The sequence below is a fragment of the Bidens hawaiensis genome, unplaced genomic scaffold (assembly GCF_021521415.1).
Source record: "Bidens hawaiensis isolate Kalapana, Puna unplaced genomic scaffold, B.hawaiensis_p1.1 tig00047862_1, whole genome shotgun sequence".
Taxonomy (NCBI): domain Eukaryota; kingdom Viridiplantae; phylum Streptophyta; class Magnoliopsida; order Asterales; family Asteraceae; genus Bidens; species Bidens hawaiensis.
In genome coordinates this window covers 7,174-32,945 of record NW_027498565.1, presented here as the reverse complement: position 1 = coordinate 32,945, position 25,772 = coordinate 7,174, and the positions used below count along the sequence as shown (strand labels likewise).

Genomic DNA, 25,772 nt, shown 5'->3' with positions numbered 1-25,772 from the left:
GAGTGCTAGCAAGAAGAACGAACCATTATCTGATACCGTGTTGAATACCAGCTAAACCATGAGTTTCATGACACCACTTTTAAACTGTTTTTACGAACTTTTGGGTTGAAAAACATGTTGATACATATCTATATACTCGGAATTGTTTGATGTGAATTATCTAAATGCTAACACATGAAAGTCCCCACTAACACAGTGATTAACTTCGAGTCGGTGGCTTGTGAATAGTACTATTGGTTTAACAAACCCAAACGGAGCTGGCATGGTTTGCTGAGACATAACGCCGTTTGCACATGATCAGAATTACACAAACACGCTATGTAGTGTTAGACATAGCTACTCGGGGCATGTTATAGCGGAAGGAGGGCCACAGTGGTTGATTAAGCGTGGGAAATGGAGGCACGCAGCACGAACAGACAATCAAGGCTTCACTGCCGCTTATCATAATTACATCATAAACATACAAACAAACGTACTTGTGAACATACAAACATACATACATACTTGCGTATTTACAAACTATGATTGTTGTACGCATTACTGATTTTTGAAACTCGTGAAACTCACCAACTATTTGTAGTTGACCCATTTTAGCATATTTTTAGATGTAGCGGATTTGGACTAGAAAGGTAATGTGCTATGTTTGACTTGCGATCAATGATGGGTGAATTGATACAAGTGTGCTAATAAAAAGAAAAACAGCTTAACGGGCTGGTTTAAAATTGTATCACCTAGTTGTAAAAGATGTTAGAACGATGTAAAACTTTGTAAATTAGTTTTTATTGTTCTTTATAAACAATGTGACTGATACCAGAAGTGTCTGTTACATTTTCTTTTAACATTTCCGCAATTTGCTAGTCGAGTGTGACACAATCCATAGCGAATGAGCCATTTTACAATAAAGATAAAGACTAAACTACCCTTAGCTTCATCAACTACGTACAACAAATCATGCACAACATTAATGATCTTAGCGTGTCTGAAAACCCCTTTGCACCGTTAGGTTAGGTGGAAGTCAAAAATAAAGGGATATGATATTCGTACACCCTCTCAAAACTAACACCCCCAACATACAATCGTATAGGGGTTATAAGATCGTATGGAACCCCACGTGAAAGGGTGTGTAGATAAGTCAAAGGTGTGTGGATAACCGGAGCCAAATTAAATCCGTATTTTACGTATAAAAAATGTCACCATCATAACATGTTTAAATTACTGTTACTATTACTAGTGTGAGTTAACTAGACCATAGGTTTGCTTAGTTATCTTTTACAAGCTTTCAGAGCATCCATAACGGGGCCAATCTCCAAGGTCTATACACACATGCATACATGGACAAAGGATGGTGTAAATGCAACCGATGTGGAGGCAGTGGTTGTGATGCAGGTCCGGACCAGCAACTATGGCTGGTTTTTGGGCTGTGCAGCCCGTGTAGTGGCACGAGGGCCAAATTTTAAAGGGCAAAAGGTTTTAGTTTGTTGTTTTAATAGATATGGAGCAAAAAAAATCGTGAAAACTATACTACCAGGAAATCGGGAATTTGATCTTCAATTAGAGATTAGGAGATCAGGCAAGGGCCAAGCAATCATCGATTGGAGATTAGCAGACTACGTGAATCGAATGTATGATTAGTCGATGAGTTTGACCTAATTTTATGCTTGCAAAATTGAATCTGAATTTTAGGTATTGTTTTAGTAGAAGGTATGATTTCTAATTTTCTATGCTGCAAAATCGAATTTGTTATGCTTGATACAAAAGTATGTTACTTTTAATTTCTTCTTAATTATAGAAATAAAATGAGTTTGATGATGAGAATTTTGGATTGTTTCATCCAAACTCTTTTTTTCCGAATGTAAACTGACCATTTCTTTAAATATTTTTATTATTAACTTATTTGAGAGAAAAGGTTTTGTGTTGGTTTAATAGGAGCTTGTTTATAACAATATTTTAGTTTTTTTTAAACCTGTTAGTTCTTTTTTTTTATTTCATGATGAATTTATATGAATCTCATATGAGTTTTGGGTTTGTTCTAGAATCCCTTTTTTTTTTTGTTTTTGGGGGTTTGACTTACTTTTTTAAAATTAAAGTTTGTTGAAGTCTTATATACGATCGACAAGGCCTCAAGATAGATTTAATGGATTGGCAATGATATCTAATGAAAACGAATTATTAGAAGGTATGGACAATAAAGACTTGATCCCAAAATGCTAGGAGAGCCTCAAAATTCGTTTAAGTTCCATCATTTTAATACACTACTTTTGTTTTGGTTATTTATAATAATTGCATTTGTATTATGGGTTTTTAATATATAATTGATGAGTTTATATTATAAGGAGGGCTAAAATTTATCTTGAACGAGGCCTAATTTTTTATTTTTATTTTTATTTTATTTTTTTGTCATTCTCAAAGACGGGCCTGCCTGTAACCCTGTAACAGGCAATGAAGTGGGCTCTCCACCAAAAGCCAAATTGAAAAGAATTTTATCTTAAACACAGAAAGTTAAGACAGCATATCGGAGGATTAATTGTAGATTTGTGGATTGAAATTAGAAAATGGTTAAAGCCGATGGATGAAGCCATTCAAGAAAGATGCATAAACTGAAAGTGGCGGCGGCTGTGGAAGGAATGGAATTATGTTAAAACCCAATAAAAAAACATATTATGATTTCTTTAACAAATTTATATTTTTCAACCTTGTTGTTATAGGTTTAGCAAAATTGACCATAGACTTTTACAATGTATTTTTTTATTCCTTTTTTTCACCTTTTCTTTAACTAATTGAATTCATGTTGTAATGGCCGGATTATAGGGGCATTTAAATATATACCCTTCCTAAGTTCTCATATTACATATTTTACCTAACTCTTAAAAATCAATTACACATTGCCCCTCCCTAAACAACATATGTTACATATTTCCTCATTTCATTAAAATTAACTAAAAAAAATTAACTATTTTTACCCTTAATAAACTAGTTAAACACTTATTTACATATATCCCCTTTCTAAAATATTAAATGATACAAGTTGAAATGTATCTAAAATGTTTGTAAACTTTTATAAAACCTTTAATCCCTTATTATATCGTTAGTATTAACACATTATTTGAGTCAATTTTTTAACCGTTAGTAAATATCAAAAATATATTTTACATAGTTAATACTTAATAAGCTAACTATTTCTAACATGGGTGGCATATGAACAAATTTTGTCACATAATAAGGGTAAAAGAGTAATTGCATGCTAAAAGGGGAAATATGTAATTAAGATTTTAACATTGTGGAGATATGTAATTAAGAGGCTTAATGAGGAGATATATGTAAAAAATTTTGATTTACATATATACCCTTCCTAAGTTCTCATATTACATATTTACCCAACTCTTAAAAATCAATTACACATTTCCCTTCCTTAAACAACATCTATTACATATTTTCCCATTTCATTAAAATTAACTAAAAAATTGACTATTTTACTCTTAATGAACTAGTTAAACATTTATTTACATATATCCCCTTTCTAAAATGTTAAATGATACAAGTTGAAATGCATCTAAAATGCTTGTAAACTTTTATAAAACCTTTAATCCCTTATTAATATTGTTAGTATTAACACATTATTGGAGTCAATTTTTTAACCGTTAGCAAATATCAAAAATATTTTTTACATAGTTAATACCTAATAAGCTAAATATTTCTAACATAGGTGGCATATGAACAGATTTTGTCACACAATTAAGATTTTAACATTGGGAAGATATGTAATTAAGAGGCTTAATGAGAGGATATATGTAAAAATCTTTAACACCCGCATAACATACATCAAAAAACTAAATTTCTTATTTTCTTAAATTCTTTATTTTTAAATTTATATTTTTTAAATCTTTTTTTTTCAAAAGTTATATTTTTAAATGTTTTTTTCTTTAAAAGTTACATTTTTTAAATGTTTAGTGTATCATATAAATATATGCTAAATATAAAACTATATTTCTTATAAAATTAACCTAATTAAATATAAATTAATTGTAGAAGTAAGTGATGATGTAGTAGTTTGTGGATGTTTGTTGTTATGGAAGAAAGTAGGTGTTTTTAAGAAAAGTTTGAAATCCAATGTGACACTGGTGTGACATTTTTTGAAAGTTTGTTGTAGATATCAGGTTTATTGTTTTTTTTTAAGATCATGTGTAGTTATTATATTCCACCTAGCGGTGTTTTGTGACCTGTGGCATTCCGGCCAATAATGAAACATTAAACATTTTGAGAAAAGTGATGCAATAGTAAAAAAAACCTCATAACCTCCTTCAATCATTACATGTCTATTGCTTTTTTATTATAAATAAAAATATAAATGTGAAGGCAAAAACTTGATTGGCCAAGTCTTCCCCCTCACACTGTTGGGTATACAACATTTGGCACCGAAAAGGTCCCCAAAACACCCCAGGGAGGCAGTATTCCCCGACAATTGGGGGCGTTTTCCTCTACCACAACGGTCCCCAACGGCGGTTTAAATTTCATACTTTTAGTTAATTTTATTATTCTAAAAAAAGTAGATATCTAGACACCAACTTGTTGTTAGAAAATAATTACATAAGACTCTCAGTTCCTTACGTGGTTGAAATCACAGCTTATTGCTAGCATCAAATTACCGTTGGCAATCCATGAATCAAGGATCAATAATTCTTTTTAATTGTGTTTTCCCTTTTAAAACTTTCTCCTTCATCTTTTTATTCTCTATATTCAAAGTTATATAATAGATAACAAAAATCAATAAAAACAATTATGAACCATTTGAAAACATAGTATCAAAGTTGTGTCTATGATCTTAAGATCAACCTGCTAAGAACCCATAATCATTTACCACCCTCAAATCCATTCAAACCTGAAGTATTTCAAACCTGATGCAAATAGTGTCATTAAATCCTAACCTCCTGCAAACCTTTTTTGTTTAACCCAGGGCCATCTCGTGTGTAAGCTAAACCAGGCCATGGCTTTAGGCCTCCAGCTTTATAGGGCTTCTTATCTAAAATACGGGTTATGTACTATGGGATTTTAATGGACTTTTTTATAGTTAGTAATTCACTGATGTGCCAAAAGCTAAGGTGGAATATCTCATATCCATTATCACTCCATTTATCCATATTCCATAATTCTTGCATACTCTTTAGTACAAAACACCTTAACATTTTAGTTAGATTTAGGTCTCCGAGTATGTTAAGTCGGCCCTGGTTCAACCATATAACTAAGTTTCTGATCCTTCTCAAAAATTAAGTTTTCTCAACTATTTTTTGGCCATTTAGTCCTTATCTACTACAAACAATTTATGTTTCAAGAATCTTGTAATCAAACATCATGGCTGGAAATAATATCATCTCAAAATGGGGTGCCAACGGCTCACAAGAATCAGAAGGGCAAAGGGTAGGGTCCCTATCGAAGGGTCTCTCTTGTTACAACAATTCGAGCAGTTCATCATCCCAGACTAATAAATCAAAATTGAAATGCATTCATTGTGGGATGTCGAAACATACCAAAGATCAATGTTGCAAACTCGTTAGCTTTCTCGAATGGTGGAACGACGGGCACAAAAAGGGAATTAAGGAAGGGGAAAACGCCATGGTTGACGTTAGCTATTCAGCGGCCACCAGTGGAACCGGTGGCTTCGGCAGTGTAGAGGCTGCCGGAGAAGAAACTACCTATCATGAAGACGTCGACATAGGCATAAGGTTTGAGAGACTACTCTCAACCCCCCCCCCCCCCCCTATTTGAAACCCTATGTTTTATTAATTCTTAGTTTTTAAAAAAAGCACATTAACCCCCTAAAGTAGCTAATAATTCTGAAAAACTCCCTAGAGATCCTACTTTTTTAATAGTGGGCAGGAATATAAAATATGTAATAATAAAGTCCTCCTGAATTCTGTTTATTGCGAAAAAACCAAAATAACAATATGGGAGAGGTTAACATGACGGAAACGTGTAAAAATCTTAATAATTCATGGATTTTCTATTGTGGGGCTACCGACACCATGGCTTTCGAACCATCCGACATAATTTCGAATTCCCAACCTAGAATGAATCACATAAAGACTACTAATGCGGGAATGGTTCCCGTATAAGGAAGAGGAACAATCTAAATTTCACCCACTTTAAGACTGTCAAACTGTCTTTATGTTCCGTCTTTGTTAGATAAACTATTATCTATTAGTCACGTGACAAAAGAATAAAATTGCTCGGTTTTAATGCACCCAACCGCTTGTTTATTACAAGATATCAGGACGGGAGTGATTATTGGGTGAGGCAATGAACGCCAAGGATTGTATTATGTGGATGAAGTGACTCAACATAGGACCTTGGTATTGGCGGATGGAACTGTCAATCGAGAGGGTTGGTTATGGCATAGGAGATTAGGACACCCGTTGATTGGTTATTTACACCTTTTATTTCCAAAAGTATTTCCATTAAAGGAACCTTTAAGTTGTGAAACTTATGTCTTAGCTAAAAGCCATAGACATGCTTTTAAACCAACTAACACAAGGGCTACTTTACCTTCTCCTCTTATCCATTCAGATGTGTGGGGCCTAACAAAAGTTGTCGGTGGACAAAATTTTCATTTTTTCGCTCTATTTGTAGATGATTGCACTCGTATTACATGGATTTATTTTTTAAAACATAAATATGAAGTTTTTGATAAATTTGTTATGCTTTATACAATGGTACTAACACAATTCAAAACAAACCTAAAAGTTCTTTGATCCAATAAAGGTGGAGAGTACATAAACGATTTAATGAAAGTTTTTCTTCACGCCAAGGGGATACTTCACTATACGTTGCGCTCCCACGCTCCCGAACAAAATGGTACCGTTGAACGAAAAAACCACATTTTTAGTAATAACTCAAGCTCTCCTTATTGAATCCCAAGTCCCTAAGTCATTTAGCCCTGAAGAACTCGCTACTGCTACATATCTGATCAATCGGCTGGCAACAAAGGCTATTGACATGAAAACACCTATCCAAGCCCTCTCAGACTTTACCAAACTTCTACCTACGCTCATATTACAACCATGAATATTGGGGATTCTGTTTTTGTCTACATACCAAAAATCAATCGAAATAAGCTTGACCCATGTGCTAAAAAATGTGTATTCGTAGGCTATGGTGTCAATCAAAAAGGGTGCATGTGTTATAGTCCAACAAAACGTCATGTTTACACCACCATGAACCGTGACTTTCTTGAAACCAAATTCTTTTATACCACCCAACTAAGTGATGAGGGGGAGAAAGAACAAGACACACTAAGCTGACTAAAATAGGTTCCAAAATGGGCCTCATTATCCGAAGAAGTCAATCAGAATACCCAAGATGATTCACCAACTCCACACCAATCTGGTGGATCAACAATCAGTGCTACAATCCCAGTACCTACCGACCTAACGTCTTAAGGAAGTGATTCTCGTATATCTAAAAATTAAACAAATGAAAGATCTCATTAAAATATTGATATAGCTAATAACCATGAGATAGAAGTAGAATAAACTGTGCAGGTGGAACGAGAAGAACTTTGTTAGTGCACAGTTTTGCGTCTGGATTTTTGTGTAACGTATTATTTTAATATAAATAATGTATAGGGGCAATTTGATAATTGTAATTCATGAATGTGACTCATTCTCTATAATGTAGGGCACATTCGTTATATGCTTATAATGAATGTGACCATTCGCTAATGTATTGCCTCATTCGTTAGTCGCGTATAATAAATGAGAAGATGAATGAGTCCTTTCATTATTAGTAACGTATGATGTAACGAATAGAGGTTCATTCGTTAGGTATGTCTAACGAATGAACATCATCTCCTATATATACCCCTCCCCCCTATAATGTATTTCTAATTAACGAAGTATTGATTATTGAAACCCTACTATACTCTGCCAAATTGTTTCTAGATCTAATCGTAATTCCTAATCGTATTCAACAAATCCACAGATCATATCAACGAACTAGATCTAACTGAATAATGATCATGAACATCATGCTCATTCAAGTGGTATTAGAGCCGGATGTTCAGATTGTTTGTTGATTTGTTGATTAACATGTATTCAATTGGATATTGATTCGTTATTCAATTGAATTTGTAAGTGTATCTTGTTATTAAGCGTATCACCCTGAAATTGATCAATTGAAATACTGATTATCGATAATTGATGTTGTAATTGATCTATGATTGATAACGAACATCAGTTAATCAGTTTGATAGGTTTAATTGATATTTCAGTATGTTAATCATATTAATCTATGTTTTGAGGTTATGGCGGGAATAGTTACAGAGTTTGATTGAGGTTTGATTTGATTGATTGTGGTCTGGACTAAGGTCCGGAAGTGTACAGTTAAGTTTGGAATTTGATTACGAGTTCATTGATGGTAGTTTTAGGTGATTCGGTTTGGAAATGAGTTTGAATTGAATTTGGACATGGTGTTGAAGGTTTGAAGATTTGAAGTCACATTCGGTGTTTTCTTGCTCATTTGTTAAACTTCTAACGGCCTATTTGTTGAACAGTTATAGTCAACTTGCCAGTTGTCATCCATTCAATTAGTATTTAATAGAAACAAATTAACCTACGGAAAACATAAAGTTAATTAAGAGGTCTCATATGGAAGAACAACTTTGTATTAATCATAATCGAAAGATTACAATCTATTACCCCCCCCCCCCCTTCAACCTTATCTCATCATCCATTCATTGATTTCCTGGTACAAAGTACACTTATCAGGTGAATGCTGTGATGTGTGAAAAGTGTTAATGAATAAGAGACTCCCTTCTTCATTATATACATGTCTTAAACAACTAATGAGCTAAAGGTGAAAGCGACATCTAACAAAATGGTTACAAACTAATGATGAACTAGTTACAAACAACTCTCTATAGAGGAATCCTGTACTAACTACTGTTATATGCTAAAACAACTTGATGCTTGTTCCATCAGTTGTTAGACTCAGTTGTTTGGATCTTCAATAGTTTTTCGATCAGCGTTGTGTCTTTAGTTCATTTATATCAACAGTTTTGTAACGTTAGATGTTTGGAGCAACAGTTTGCCAAAACTTCAAATGGAGAACAACTGATGTTTGTATCATCAGTTGTTTGGTTTTTGGCCATCAATTCTTTGCAAGGTTCAAAAGTCCCGCCGGACCCTCCCATTTGTGTTTAAGTTTGCGAATAATCACCATAAAAACAGTAAACACATTGCACATATTCACGTATAGTCATCGTAAACAATATTAAAGAAATATTATTAACATGCATGACATCATTGCGAATCGGTTGGTCAACAAAAAATATGAATTAACGAGAAAACATGGTATCATGCTACACCCCAAATAATAATAAAACTTGGAAAAAGGGGTTAAGAAACTTAAGTGATGAGTAGCGTACTTGAAATATGAAAAAACAAATAGTACTTAAGTCGGTGAACCAGAAAGTTCGGTTCAACCTAGAAAATATAAAAGACTCTAGATTCAATGAAAGGTTCAAGTGAAATGAAATTACAAGAAAATAATGAAGGGTCAATTCGTCGTTTGGGGTTTTAAGTAAGAAAGCTTAGTCTTTTGGAAAAATATATATTTCATATAATTGTCTAGATTTTCTTTTTGTCGTAAAGGTTATTTTCCTTTGTTTTTAGTTTTTTAGGCAAAAATATGTTATGATAATTATTAGTTAAGTTAATTTGTTCAACACATTTCATAAAAAGGGCGAAACGAGCCTAAAAAGCTTGAAAAATAAGTTTGGCGAGTAGTTCAGTTTTGGTCGGACATAAACTTGACATTATGTCGGGTTTAGTTCCAACATGCTAAGAATGTTGAAAAGATGTTAATAAGATGAAATAATTAATTTATGAAAGTTGAATGTCTAAAAAGTCCCAAACTTGACCGAATAGTACATAAGTGAACCGATTTCGTTTTGATGAACATGAACCTCTACCAAATGGATTAATACAAGTATGATGTTCTAAATGATGGAAATATACAAAATAATAATAATAATAATAATAATAATAATAATAATAATAATAATAATAAATCGTTCATTACCCGAGGAATGTACTAAGATTGAAATACTTGAAGCGAACTTGACTTTGAAAATTCAAAGTTGCAAGAACACCAAATTAGAGAGCAAAGAACAATGAAGTTCGTGAATTACCAAGTTGTTTGCAAATAGATTAAGTACTATTTATAGTGAAATCATCCAAAAGGGGTTTTAATTGAGTTTTAAAGTGGTCATGTAATTTTCAACATGGTGTAATGAACAATAAACATGTAATTACACCAATTGAATCAGGTCTATGGTTTGGAATGTGGTCAAATGCGTTTATGATTAAGTTAATAACTTCAAACGAAACATAAAAGAGTTGAAACGATCATGAATTGGATTGAATGCTTGAATTAACAATATTAACAAGTAAGATTGATGTTGGAGCATGAAATAATCGTAAATAAATACACAACAACAAAGATATGTCATAAACTTTGTTGCTTTAATAAGCGAGAAAAAAAATTAAATTTAAAACGGATCGAATTTCGGGTTTAAAAATTAACGAATGTCACATATAGGTTTTCAATATGATACGTGACTAGATCCTTGTATGTCACGCGCCTCGCGGTAAAATCCTGTTAGTCGAAATTTGAGGGTGTGGCAACTTCAAGACACAAGATCGATCAAACTCTTGGTTATTGTAAGAAAAAACAGACTCACAAACTCGCTACAGTAATTTTCTATTTATCACTCCTCTAAAGCTCTAACCAAGCCAATATTTATAATCTAACTCTAACTTGATAATCAAGACATTACCATATTATTCATATTATAGTCATGAACTAAACCAACTTAACCGACTTATCAAGTTAAGTCAGTGGATTCACCAACACCAACTTATAAATACGGTTAAGAATTTTCACACCTACACTTATGCAACTCTTAACTGTCTAAAACATTCATGGTGCCAAAATGTTGTTTATGTGTTTTATGTTATTTTTACTTAAATATGACTTTGAACAATGGGAAGCAAACAATTGTTGCTTGTTGGCTCTTTGAGATTCTTTTGTCTTTTGCCAACCTCTTTTGTTTTGGAGGAATGTTTACTTTCAAGTTGCAGATATTATTAAAAGTCTATATCTATAACAATTTTTGTGTCTTGGATTTATTCTAGTTTGTCCCAAAAAAAACTTCTAACTGATCATGAAAATAAATTTTGTGATGAAAAAAAGTTATATTTGTTGTGTATGTTATTGGAAAAACATCATACTTAACTAAAAATATATAAAAATAATTAAATATGTATTATTAAAAGAGTAAAGTTTTTAGAAAAAATAAATCCATAGAAATTATGAGGATGGGTGGGCTTCAAAGAGAGAAACCGAATAATCTATACAAGGATGGTGACTCACCTTTTCTTTGAAAAGACTGATTTGACCTCTTTGTTTTCTTATTCTCATTTTTATCTATATAATATAGTATATTTTAGGGAAAATTCTCAAAATATCCCATCTAGAAAATGAGATTCCAACTTTGTCCCTTCAAATTCAAGTTTCCAGTTTTGTTTCATAGTTATCTTGTCGTCGACGACGTGTTAGTGAATACCGACGACGTGTTACTAAACGAATCGGAGAACGACACGTGGCCGCCCGTATAAAGGTTTAAAACGTAACGCATCGTCGACCCTACGTTAACACCGGAAACGCATGTTCTACCCTGCGTTAGCACCAGAAATGCATCTTCAACCCTATGTTAGCACCAGAAAAGCATCTTCAACCCTATGTTTTGTCAACAAGTCACCGGCCATGAGATCCGATAAGCCGTCGCCTGCGATGTGAACACGAGTGTCAGGTATAGCAGCCCGGCGTTGACGTCGTGAACAAGAACATGTATAACAAATCGTCTGCGATGAAATACCCATATTCAAAATGAGATTCCAAACCTCGATAGCCAGCGTTGACATCATGTATGACACTCGTGTTCACATCGCCGGCGACGGCTTACCGGATCTCATGGCCGGACGTCGTGAACAATAACATGTATAACAAATTATCTGCGATGAAATGACCCATCTTCAAAATGAGATTCCAAACCTCGATAACCGGCGTTGACGTCATGTATGACACTCGTGGTCACATCGCCGGCGACAGCTTACAGGATCTCATGGCCAGTGACTTGTTGACAAAACATAGGGTTTAAGATGCATTTCTGGTGCTAACATAGGGTTGAAGATGCATTTCCGATGCTAACGCAGGGTTGAAGATGCGTTTCCGGTGCTAACGAAGAGTCGACGATGCGTTACGTTTTAAACCTTTATATGGGCGGCCACGTGTCGTTCTCCGATTCGTTTAGTAACACGTCATCGGTATTCCCTAACACGTCGTCGACGACAAGATAACTATGGGACAAAACTGGAAACTTGAATTTGAAGGGATGAAGTTGGAATCTCATTTTTTAGATAGGCCATTTTGAGAATTTTCCTATATTTTATTGAAGAATTGTAATACAATTAGTCTAAAAAAAATTATTTATTAGTCAGATTATAATATATTTAAAATTGGCTCACCAGAAACTTAATCGACTATCAAGCTAGTTCTAGCTTAAGTGGGAACTACTTAAATAAACAAGTTTGAGCTTAAACTTTATATATTATGAAATTTCTAGGATCACGTGCTTTAGTGAGTCTAGTATTGGTATAGATATGATATTTCATTGTCTTAAGTATATTATATGGAATTAGAAAATACAATTATTATATATGAAGGAATTAAAAAATAACTAAACAATAATGCATATATATATATATATGTGTGTGTAATTTTATTTATTTTTATGTATAAAATTAAATAATTATATATGTATATACGTAAACATCTTAAACACTCAAATATTATTGGTTTAAGTTAAGTAAAAAAATCTTATAAAAATCAAATAATTAATTATTTGATGAGTCTAATTAGAGTTTGCACCCAAAGGCTTGACCTCTTCTAGACGAGCCAAACTTACCAACTCCTAACTACTTCTAACCTAATTCAAAAAATTCTAACTTTATATTAAGTATTGAAGATTTTCAATCACAAAAACCAAAACGCTTACCATCCAACCAAGGCTGAAATTGCTAAACGAGCCAAACATAACTTGCGAACTTAACTCAGTTACCCGTTAATTCTTAGTTTGTTGTAATAATATTATTCATAAACTTGAATTAAAAATTTTATTAGAATGTATAAAACAATATTTGTTCGAAAGGAAGGTAAATAGTTCACAAATTTTTTCGTGTATAACTTATCCTCTTTCATATATCAATTTTAAAATAGAAAGAATCAAAATCTGATGAAAAAGAAAAAAACCAGCCCCATTATAAAAGGAAGATTTCGTTTTTTATCTTTTCAGGGACATTTTAAACTTTCATTTTCAATTTTTTATTGTTTAATTCTAGGACCACACAAGTCAAGCTTTAAACTTAGATATTTTGTTGTCCATACCTTCTTTAATTCTGGTAACTAATTCCCTGTTATAACCAAACTTTTTTTAAGACAAATCCTTTTAATTCTTGTGATACGTGGAAGTTGATCTCAAAATTTTCAAGTGTTTAATCCCCACTATGTATTACTGCTCGGAAAATTTAACACATAAAAAAGACAATTATAAGGGTATGTTTGGTTTGAGGTAATGGAATGAAGGAGGAATGGAATGGGAGAAAGAATGGAATGGATAAGAGAATGAAATGGATCATTACCATTCTTTTGTCTTGTTTGGTTAACATATGGGAATGAAATGGATTATTATTTTATTTTGTTTGGTATAAAAAAAATTTGTATGAAAGAAATAAAAATAATAAAAACACTCCTATCTCAAAATAATTTTGTCACACAAAAAAAAAACTGCAATGGTGAAGGTGGTGGTGTTAACTCCGACGACGAAAAAGGTGGTGGCAGTGGTGACGTCGGGTGGTGGGGGTGGCGGTGTCAAGCGGTAGTAGCATTGGCAGTGATGGAGATGGTAGGGTGACAGTGATGGTTAGGTGGCGGTGGTGACAACGTTTGTGGTGGTTACATCGACGATGGTGGCAACGGCCGTGGCGGTGATTATGCTAGTGGAAAGGAGGTGGCGGAGGCGGTGGTGGTGGCGACGGTGGCAGTCAGGTGTTGGTGGTGGCGACGGTAGTGGTGGTGGTTGTTGTTGTTAGGTGGTGGTGTTGTTGAGAAATTAGGGTGAAGGAGGAATGGAATGAAAAAAACAAGAAGGGGGGTAGGAAAGAATGATTTTAATGGAATGAGATTCAATGTATAATAGACGATTTCATTTCATTGAGCAACCAAACACCATTTTTTTATTCCAACACAATGAATCATTTCATTCCCCCTATCATTACTGCATACCAATCACTACCTAAAAGTATAAATGTAACGTATGCAACACATTAGATTTCACCTTTTAACTCCCTAAATTGGAGAGTGTACATCAGCTTGTTCCAAACTCCCTAATGTCACCAAATATTAAAAAAAACAAGAATATGAACTTTTTATTATAAATATTTAAATTAATTTAAAAAATAAAAATAACATTTAACTAATTATAATATTAAACAACTTACGAAAAACAACATTACATTGATTAAATAAAACATAGAGTTAAGTGTCATTTTGGTACCTGTCGTTTGACCAACTATACAACTTTAGTACATATATTTTATTTTATGCAAATGACAACCCCAGTTTCAAAAAACTTGTATTTTTAGTACTTTTTTTTTAACTCCGTCTATTTTATAAGTTAAGTCAATGGTACTTTGGTAATTTTGTAATTTTATTAATTTTTTCTTTTCTTTTAAATTCCTTCCCCCCTTTTAAATGCCGGTGACATTCACCCCCACCGGAAGTCCACTGCCGGAAACTACTTCAGCTCGTCAGCGAACGACCAGGTTTGTCGGAAATGTTCGTGAACTCCATCATCGTCGTCGCTTTGTACTGAACCATCATAAGCCTAATCCGTCGCTGCTCGTTCTTCCAAGGTCACCAGTGATGGCGGTTAGGAAGGCCGATGGCTACTGCGATATCTCCGGCAGTAGTAGCAGCGACGGTGAGAATTTGGTTCAATTGGTGGTGATGACGATGACGATGGCGATGGCGATGACTCTAGCGGCTAGGGTTCCGCCACAGTATCCGACAAAGGTGGAGAAGAACGAGCAGCGACGGATTAGGCTTATGATGGTTCAGTACGAAGCGACGACGACGATAGAGTTCACGAACATTTTCGGCAAACCTGGTGCGTTCGCTGACGAGCTGAAGTAGTTTCCAGCAGTGAACTTCCGGTGGGGGTGAATGTCGCCGACATTTAAAAGGGGGGGGGGAGGCATTTAAAAGAAAAGAAATAAGTAAGAAAATTACAAAATTATCAAAGTACCCTTGACTTAACTGATAAAATAGACGGAGTTAAAAAAAGTACTAAAAATGCAAGTTTTTTGAAACTGGGGTAGTCATTTGCATAAAATAAAATATAGGTACTAAAGTTGCATAGTTAGTCATACCACAGGTGTCAAAATGGCACTTAACTCTAAATCATAGGTCTAAATGTGGAACATAAGTGTGTGCGATAAGCTCTACAAGATCTAATTGAAGGTTTTTAAGAGTTTCATGGGATCGTAATTCTAGAATGATGGACTCCCTCATTTTCTTCATCACTTGGAGGCTCAATTTTGTGTTCGGGAGATTCAATCGCACCATTGTTTTTTTAAAATTATATTATGTAAACCAATACAAGCATGCATAATCTTTATGTTTCGGAAGGATGTGTTTGTCATGCAGCTTGATCAATTATATGCCATTTATCTTTTAACACTCATGTAGCTTGTTCGACACCCTTTTGGGGCGCTTCTTGTGCTACCTTAAAATGTATGCTATTATTGTTAGTGTGAAGCGAAAAACACTTTACCATAAACACTCAATTAGGGTATCTCCCATGTACAGATAACAGCCACAGTTATAATAAACTCGGGTTTCCTCAAATTTTGTGTTGTGGTACCATGTATAACGTTGTTGAATAAAAGGGATTGTTGCAGCTATAGTGGTTGAAAGTCGCATATCAAGTCCATAAGTCTTGCAGAGCAATTGCTTCTAACATAATCGTTAGTTGTTTATGCTCGTCCCTTGTGTATTTCCTTTCCATTGTTGTTAAGCAATTTCTCCATACCCAGTCTTTCCAACATATAAAAGTTGTACATCATTGTATATTGGTATGCGAGGAAATTCTTTTCCAAATAAACAGATGATATTGTCACAAAGGTTTGCAAACTTTCACATGAAACGCTTTCACTCATATTCATGTACTCATTAAACATGTCGGGTGAATTCGTGTATGCTAGTTTCCGTATATATAATGTGCATTTTATTAACGTCGTGACACCCTTCCTCAATTTTGCATTGTAAAGGGCTTGAAACTATTAAATTCCTCTATATAGTACCCATAGTTTGTTGAAAGAGCAATTTGTTCATGCGATTTTCCTTGTAAACATCTTGTTGAATGTTGGATAATCAACAAAGTAAACTTGAATAACTTGAGCATGTGTGGATTCACAATCCTTATTCATGTAAGGCCCCGATCCTGGTGTCCTACATTGGATGTTGGATTTACTCATAAACACAGTTCTTAATATTAGAGTGAATTAAAATTTTCGCGGAAATACTAAAAACATCAGCCAATATATTACAAATCATAAAATCTTGTCTTAAACATAACATCAAGTTTCATAATCTTTTTTCTCAAGATGCCAGCCTTCCAGTCCCTTCCATATGCCATTCTCAAGCCAGCTCCTTTAACCTATTTACCTGCGTGCATACTAAAAGTCAACTACGCTGAGTGAGTTCTAGTTAAGCAGGTAACGTACATTACATTCACATTCTTACACATATATATCCGAAGACACATATTACATTCGTTTTTACTTTCACACTTCCATACATTTGTACTCTAACTTACTTTCATTATTTTATATATACATAATCGTTCTACGTTTTAAAGAGCCTTTCTCCCTATAACCTCCGCAGATATTATTAGGGTCTGCAACCCTTTTACTCTTGGCATATATTATTAAGGTCTGCAACCATTTATTCTTCGTAGACATTATTAGGGTCTGCAACCCTTTACTCTTTGCAGACATTATTATGGTCTGCAACCCTTTACTCTTCGCATATATTATTAGGGTCTGCAACCCTTTAACCATTCAACCATACGTGCCATACATACATAAGTTATATCTGTTCTCGTATACATCTTCATACATACATTTAACTCTTTCTATACCAAACAAGTATCATTTATAAGCATTCATATGGCACACACTTACCACTTAAGGTAAGTGTATTAACTAATCACATTGGAGTATGCACACAGCCTCCAAAACATAACAGAGAAATGGAGCTAGAAACCCACCTGTAGACGATTCCTCTCCGAGTTTATCGTAATTCCCGTCCTTAACTGAGCTCTGCTAACTGTTTAATAATAATAAGTCTCAATAACTATTTCTAACCGACTCATATTTCTACGTAAGTGATGTCCCTAATGGACGAGGGTCCGGGGGCAGCGCCTCTGGTAGCAGGGTCTAGGGGCGGCATCCCCTAGCTGGGTCCAAGGGGCAGAGCCCCTGGTTGGGGCCGAGCTGCCAGGTCAGCTTGAAAAAAATTTATTTTCGCTAATAGGCATTCGTCAAAAATACATCAGAAAAAAATGAATCGGGTTACGTTTTACAACAATTTGGATAGCATGCAAAGCCATTCGCGTCGCATGGAAACCATTCGCATGGAATACCATTCGCATGGGAACTATTCACATCGCATGGCAAAACCATTCGCGTCCCATGGTAAACCAGTCGCATGCAAACCATTCGCATGCAGACCATTCGCATCGCATGCCTGTGCGATGCGATTCTGTTTCATGTGATCAGAATTGCCTTTTCTTCATTTGTACCATTTTAAAGCCATTTTCCTCCATGACTCTTCCTTATGGCCCGATTTTACTCTTTTTATGGGTTTTGGGTCATACATCTACCCGTGTTTTACAAAGTCCAAACATCACCTTTTTGTCTTATACCACACCGGTGGGTTATGGCCTACCAAGTTTATATTTTTCTTACTTTCCACAGCCCGATCTACTAATATATCAAGTTGCATGTCAAAACCGAGCTCAAAAACTTAATCTTTTTAACCAAAACTCACCTTTTGGTTCGGGTTCGGTTCGGATCTGGACCAACCCGTGGATTTTGTGGTGTTTCTTGTTGTTTGATGAGGTTAAAACACGAGATTTACCCTTTCTTAGGCTCGGACTTGGATCCGGGTGTTAGAAAGAGAAAGTGTGTGTGTGTGTGTGTGTGTTCTTGAGTGTGTGTAGGGAGGATGAAGATAGAAATGAGGTGTGTTTGGAGGATTTGGAGTTTAAATACCATACCCTTTGGGCCTAAGGCCCGTAACCATCCCTTGGCCCATGTTTTATCCTAAGCTTACCACTCAAACCCTTTACTACTTAATAAATTTAACAACTACACACGGTTAATAATTAAACTTTCTTTTATTTATTATTCTCAAAAATATGGATGTTACAATTCACATGTACTCTTGATGAACTAGCAGTGTCTCAAACTTCGATTTGTAGCGATGCGTATGCAATTGAAGTCTAAAATTGGATGTTGCGTCTATTCATTTGAATATATTTTTCCTTGAAACATGATAAACTAGTTGGAACTGGTAAAAGTTCAAAAGCATCCATGTCTACTTATATTTTTTGAAAGAGAATTTGGAAATAGGATGTAGAAATTGCGAGAGTACTGATAGAGATTTGTGAAAATATGGATGAAATAGTTTATATAACAAAATTAAAAGAATTTATTAATTTTTTAAATGGTTGTTAGTTGACCGCTAACTCATCATTGCTCCCGGGGAGTGAATCGGGACATAGCCCTAACATTTGGAGCTCAAAATAGGGTTGAATTGGAAGGGGCGGCGTTCCGTATGTGGCAGACCTTCCCACACCCCTTCTTGATCTCCATTTTGTCCAACCTGATAAATAAAAATGGCTTAATTAGATTAGTTATAACATAATGTAGGAATGGACTTTCTTTATAGACTACCTTTTGATCCGTTATCATGTATTTATCTATAATTATTTGAGTATTTTCTGTTGGGAATTATTTTATTTTACTAAATTATAACTAAATAACATTCAAATATTAAATATTCTAAAATTTTAGAAAATGGTAATTACAATTTGCAACCCTGTGTTCAACACCAATATGCACTTTGAGATCCCCAATTCCATTTTCTGGTAACCAGCACCCTAACGTCTGCAAACCATGGAAATTTACACCCTGCCATTACTGAACCGTTTATCATCTGTTTGAGTTCAAGTAAAAATACTATTATACCCCTGTACTTTGCATCCATGTGGTTTTCAAATATTTAAGGTTTGAAATCTCGTTTTTCCCCTCCGAACCTGAATAATTTATTAACATTGACTTTGACTTTTACTTTGACCACTTGGTTAAATAATCCAACTTACCCAATTTTGAGTACCAATTAACTAACCTAATACTAATATTACCGTTAAACTGGTTAAGTAACATAATACCTAATACTAACAGTTGAACTTGTGTTTGACTAACAATTGACTTTGTGTTTGACTAGCATAATACTAAAATTTATCTGATTAACTAACGCAATACCTAATACTAATAGTTGACTTTGTATTTGACTAACAGTTGACTTTGTGTGAGACTTCATTCCAAACATAACATAAGACTATCAATATGAGCTTCATCTTAATACATGTAAGCTCCATTTAATTATACATGTTTGGTTGCTAGAAAAAGATGGATTTCAGGTATACCACTATAGCGACCTAATTGGCCATTCCTGCAACCTAATTGCATAGATATTGCATACACACACAATGCATACCCAAATAAACTTCATATAATTTTCCACTGTATTTAATATTCCATTCCAAATACACCTACTGATTTAAGGTGTATATTATCTTACTCACCATGTAAGTTGCAACTTACAAGCACACCTACTGCTATATAGATGCCTTAGGAAAGCTCAAAAACCATTTTTCGAAATCTGAAGGAAGCTAATGTGAATATATCATATATGAAGAAATGCATTATTCGTGTCCCCTTCTAACAAAACAACCATCAGCAAGTCCATGACTACTAGCCAGTCATGTTATGTAACACATACTTAAAACCTATTCAACCAAACTAGAGGACGCTTATGTTACAAAGTCACCATTTCAGCTCCAACTTACAAGTACACCTACTGATTTCATGTATACATTATCTTAGCACATGTAAGTTTCATCCAGTTTTGCTTGTTTGGATGCTAGGAAAACATGGATTTCAGGTGTAAATGATTAATACACTATGATTAGAAACTGCAACCAAGCATACTTACCACACTGCATAACTGATTAATCATTGCATGCCACATTGCATACATATCACGTAACTGATTAACGGATTCAACTGAAACTTACATAATTGTTTAATCATTGCATACACTTACATTTCACATATTTATAGTTAATCATTCTTGACAAGAAAGTACACATAAGTACTGAACTGCATACACATAACTGAAATGGCATTTATAAATATATTTCTAGTTAATCATTCTTGGCAAGCCATGATCAAGACACCCTTGATCAAATAAAATAAGTCCTAGATCATACAAATTAGATAGGCCATTTCAGTTACTAGACTATAATCAAGATACCGTGATCAAACAAAAGCATTATCATTACATTAATATGCTGCATAACTACATAAAACATAAACTACCCTATTTAATTCGCTCCGGGAATCGTTCAAGCCACAACGTGAAGTTCAGGCTCGGCCAGAATCTAAAAACCATCGTAAGCACCATCCGGATGTTGCCGCTAGTGGAATTCACCCTAATTCCTCCCACATAATACATTAGCATTCATTCAATTTCATAAAAAAAAATTGTGTCATAATAAACAAATCAACGAACCCATGAATAGTAGGATGTCGCCGCTTAGTATTTGATAGCCATTGAAACGACTATGATCGGAGAAGATGGCGTGAGGGCAAAAGAGTTCACAGTGCTTGCTAACTAACGAGTTCAGGGTTTTATTCTACCGCACCGACATGCTAATATCTTTATACCCATGGGTGTTACTAAAATAGATGGTCAAATTTAACATCGGGTAACGGTGAGTTGGAAATTGCAAGGGTTTGCAGACGTCATGTCGGTTGTCAAAAAATAAAATTTGGGGTCTCAAAATGTTTATTGGTGTTAATCACAAGGTTGTAAATTGCAGTTACCTGTTTAAAAAATTATGATAAAAGAATACAAGGTACTTTTTATAACAATAAAAATTGACTATGAACAGCCAATGAATTCTTCAAATGAGCTACTAGCTAAATTCATCACACCCGGATACACTCACCATTCGATCCGGGGAAACCCTCACCTAAGGCCAATGTCCGTGAACACTCGCTTGAAGGCACGACTGAGATGAGATAAAACCGGTTCAGTTCAAAGATCCAACTATTAAACGTCACCTATTCGCCTAGTCTCCAATCATCACCTTGGTACCTCTGAAACTAAATGATGTGACCAAGAATCAAACCTGGGTCACCTTGAATACGAAATCTCTCTCTAATCATTCAACCACCTGCTCATTAGCAACATTAAAAAATAACTATAAAATACTTTTTGGATTAACATCATAAAAATAAAAAAGACGTGTAAATATATGTATATCACTACCTCATGTGATCGTAATATGTTTTTTTCTTTTTTTTCTAATGTTGGTGTTTTGAAAACAATGGGATGGAATAACGGATCATCAAATTTATAAGTTACATCAGTATTTTTGCACAATTGAAATGTTACTTGTTAAAGATTAACCAGATTAAAGTGTCACATTTTCTTGTTTAACTACGTGTATTTTAGCTAAATAATGTATCAAAAGTACTAAATCTGTTTACATTGATGTAGTGGTAGGGAGCTTGGGGTTTTTTAATAGAGACTCAAGTTTAATTCTCACTTACAACACTTTGGGGATATGAGTGGCTCTATGAATGAAGACAGAGATATTTGTGATTTTCAGTTCGATCCTAATGCCATCCGGGTTTTACCATCAGTGGGCTTTCAGGCGGTGGGTTCCGAAACTGGAGATAACTTGGAGGCGCTTAAAGGCTCCGTACAACTAGGTTGGGCCAGCTGACGATGGCCTTTTACCATTAGATCATCCCGTATAAAATAGCTAAACATTCTCTGCTGTTAAAAAAAATCAAAAGTACTAAAGTAGGTTGAGAAACTCATTTTGTTTAGAGAATAAAATATATTATCTTTTATGACAGTATGTAGAAGCTTAAAAAGTATAGTGATTTCACATAGTAATCAAGTAGAAAAGGTGAAAACTCCTTTAACCTCCCATTTTCTCTCAATATCTTTGGATGCTCTTATAAACCCCATCAAGCTCTTGCTCATCAAACAAACCTCTCACCCTCTTTTGTTTCCTCTTTCTAAAACACACATTTGCATGGTTTCAGTTTCTCATACACCCCAAATCAGACTGTTGTGATTCATGGGTGTGATCTCACTTCACAATCACATGCTTGTTATTCTAATCACTTGCTTTTTTAGACATAAGCCTCATCTACCAATGATCATCTAACTTTGACCCATTAGTCAAAACAAGTATTTCCCAAAAGTAATATAAAAGCAATGGAAGGTGGAGTTATGTTTGAATCTTTGCTCCAAAATCAAAAGTTTGGTTTTGAATCTTCATGGGTTTCCAACTCCTTTCATGGTAACTACTTTCAACCTTGATCTTTCTATTTTTAAAGCAATTTTTAGTAGGAACAGTTTTGCTATTTAAAAAAGGTTGCTTGTACAAGCTTAGTTTTACTTTAAAAAAAATATAAAAAATAAAAAAAACCTTGATCAAAATCTTGAAATTTTTATAAAGGAAGCTATTTTGGTTAATTATTACAGGAGAACAATTTAATGCAAAGAAGTCGTTTTCCGGGGAGGAAAACTCCGACGAGGACTATGACAAGTGTTTCCGGCAGCCGGAGAAGAAACGGCGGTTAACCGGCGATCAAGTTCAGTTTCTTGAAAAGAGTTTTGGGGAGGACAATAAGCTGGAACCGGAGAGGAAAGCTCAGCTTGCAAAAGAGCTCAATTTGCAGCCAAGACAAGTTGCGATTTGGTTTCAAAACCGTCGAGCCCGGTGCAAGACCAAACAACTTGAAAAAGATTATGAAGTTTTGAATTCAAGCTATGAGAAGCTTAAGTTGGAGTTTGATTGTCTTCAACAACACAATGACAAATTGAAACAAGAGGTATCATTAAATTATTATTTTTTGTTCATCGAACAATAAGCTGTTTCATTGGTCTTTTTGGATAGCAAAACTATGCCGTTTAAAAATACTAATATTTATAGTTATATTTAGCATTTACATGTTAATAGTTATATGCTTTTTTGGTTTAAAAATTATAATTCTAATGTGGGTTGCTTTGTTATTGTTGCCGAAAATAGGTTCAAATGCTCAAAGAAAAGTTGAATATTAAGGGGACGGGGGAAAAAAAACTAATCCCAAATGAAGTTCCCACAAAGGAATTAGATTCAAGTGATCAAGAACCAAATTCAAATCCGATTTCAATTCAAACTTGGACCCATGAGCCAAAAATGGTGATATGCAAGCAAGAATATGCGAATTCGGTTTCCACAAAAAGCGACATAATCGACTCATATAGCCCGGATGGGAACCATTCTTCATTTCTAGATCCTTGTGATTCTTCAAACGTGTTCGAAAATCAATCGGATTTCTCCCAAGAGGAAGAAGATAATCTAACGGTTCCTAGGTGTCCAAAGGTTGAATACGAGTCGTATATCGACACGAATGTTGGTTCTTTAGTGTACCCTGTTGAGGATCAACAACCCTTTTGGCTTTGGCCTTAAAGTTGTTATGAGTGAAGGATATTTTGTTTGATCAAGATTCCCAATTGAGGGTAACCCATTGTAGATCAACCCTTTTGGTTTGTGCCTCAAATGATCAAGATTTGGAATTAAGGGCTCTTTGGAGTTTAGAATTTTTGTACCCTTTTCAAAAACAGCCTTTTGGTTGTTTTCTCTAAAGGTGTCTACTTGTGATAAAAATTCCATGAAATTTCTAGGCCTTGATCAATCTTTGTGTAGGATATTTTGCTTGTATTCGGAGATAGATGTCAATAAAAATAGCTCCCTTTTAGAAGTTGTTTCTCTGTTTTTGTGTCATGAATTGTGGTGAAAGACACTTGTGACTTAAGCATTCGCCATCGAGTCCTCATCCTCTTCCACATATCTAAATTATAAGGAAAAAGATTGACGATTTGTTTACTTCCAATCCTATATGAGAGTCCTGGTCTTCATACCACAAATTATATTATATGAAACGGTAAAAGTAAAACATTAATTTTGGTGTTCACTATTCATCTCAATCATATAATTTAACGATGTAGGAAAAATCTTATAGAATAGTAACAAGCTTCTAAAGGTATTTCAATTAGGTTATTGATACATATTTTCTCTCAAAAACCAGTTAGGTTTTTATGCGTCAAGAAATAAATGGAGGATAAGATGTGGGGGTTGGAATTTACAATATACGTAGTTAAATTTAAAAAATAAAAAAAACGTTAATTATATTAAAATTTAAAAATAAAAAAAATAAAATTCACGTAACCGCTCAACGTCAACATTAACAAAAAGATAATAATATTTTCTATGTGGAACAAAAAAGAAAAAAACTAAAAAAAACATGTTAAAACCTTTAATTAAGTAAAACATGAAAGTTAAGTGAATTAATTGGAATACTTTTTAAAGTTGAGTGACATACTTACAAAATTTTTGAAAATTGGTTATTATTCTATAAATTTGTGCCTTTAATGTAATTATGAAAAGGTGTATTATTTAAATGATTATGAATATATAGGAAGAATCGGATTTGGAAGATTTATAAAGAGTGAGCAAATTAAGATTTATAAATTTCATATGGCTATATGGTTGTTGAAAGGTAACTTATAAAATAAATAAATAAATAAATGTCTTTTATAAATAAACTTCAACCAACATCCTTTTCGAACATTCTAACCATTTCAACCACTCTAACCTTTAAACATATTTTTATTATTTATTAAATGTATCTATATCCTAAATTCACCCTCTTTATCGGATGGTGCAACACCGATTCTTTTCGATACCATTCAATAACACTTAGGACGCGTTCGTTTCACGAACTTTTTTTTAAGGGATTTGGAATTGAAATTGGAATTGGATTTGGAATTGGAATGGAATGGAATGTTTGAGAATCCCTATCATGTGTTTGGTTGGTTAATATGTATTGGAATTGGAATCTTCTTCATTCTCGGGGTTTTTTTTTTGAAGAACGAGAGAAACGGCGGAAACGTTTTAGTTTTTTTACATTTTTCTTTTTTGATTTATATTTTGAGTTATGATTTTTTTATTAATTTTTTCGAATTTTTTTTGAGGGGTTTTTACTTTCCATAACAATCCTTATAAAATAGGTGGGATTTTAAAATCCCATGAAATGTGGGATTTGATGGGATTTAGTTTCCATTCCCATTCTTTCATTTAATGAAACGAACATATTAATTCATGGGATTTAAAATCCTATTCCTTATAATTCTTTCCAAATCCTTGAAACGAACAGGACCTTATGTTTGGTTGAAGGTAATGG

At 34.1% G+C, this 25,772-nt stretch overlaps 1 protein-coding gene across 1 annotated transcript; it reads left to right on the top strand.

Moving 5' to 3' along the window:
* The first annotated feature begins 22,537 nt into the window (after positions 1-22,537).
* Positions 22,538-24,058, top strand: LOC143597238 (uncharacterized). The gene is made up of 3 exons (XM_077075796.1): positions 22,538-22,843; positions 23,029-23,378; positions 23,576-24,058. The coding sequence occupies exons 1-3, from the start codon at positions 22,759-22,761 to the stop codon at positions 23,996-23,998; spliced, it is 858 nt and encodes a 285-aa protein (XP_076931911.1). The 5' UTR covers positions 22,538-22,758; the 3' UTR covers positions 23,999-24,058.
* The last annotated feature ends 1,714 nt before the right edge of the window (positions 24,059-25,772 follow it).

Bases quoted from the DNA above. Each gene is read 5' to 3' on its own strand.
- LOC143597238 (XM_077075796.1), top strand. From the start codon at position 22,759: ATGGAAGGTGGAGTTATGTTTGAATCTTTGCTCCAAAATCAAAAGTTT. The intron at 22,844-23,028 runs GTAACTACTTTC...TAATTATTACAG, and splicing joins GGTTTCCAACTCCTTTCATG to GAGAACAATTTAATGCAAAG. The intron at 23,379-23,575 runs GTATCATTAAAT...TGCCGAAAATAG, and splicing joins ATGACAAATTGAAACAAGAG to GTTCAAATGCTCAAAGAAAA.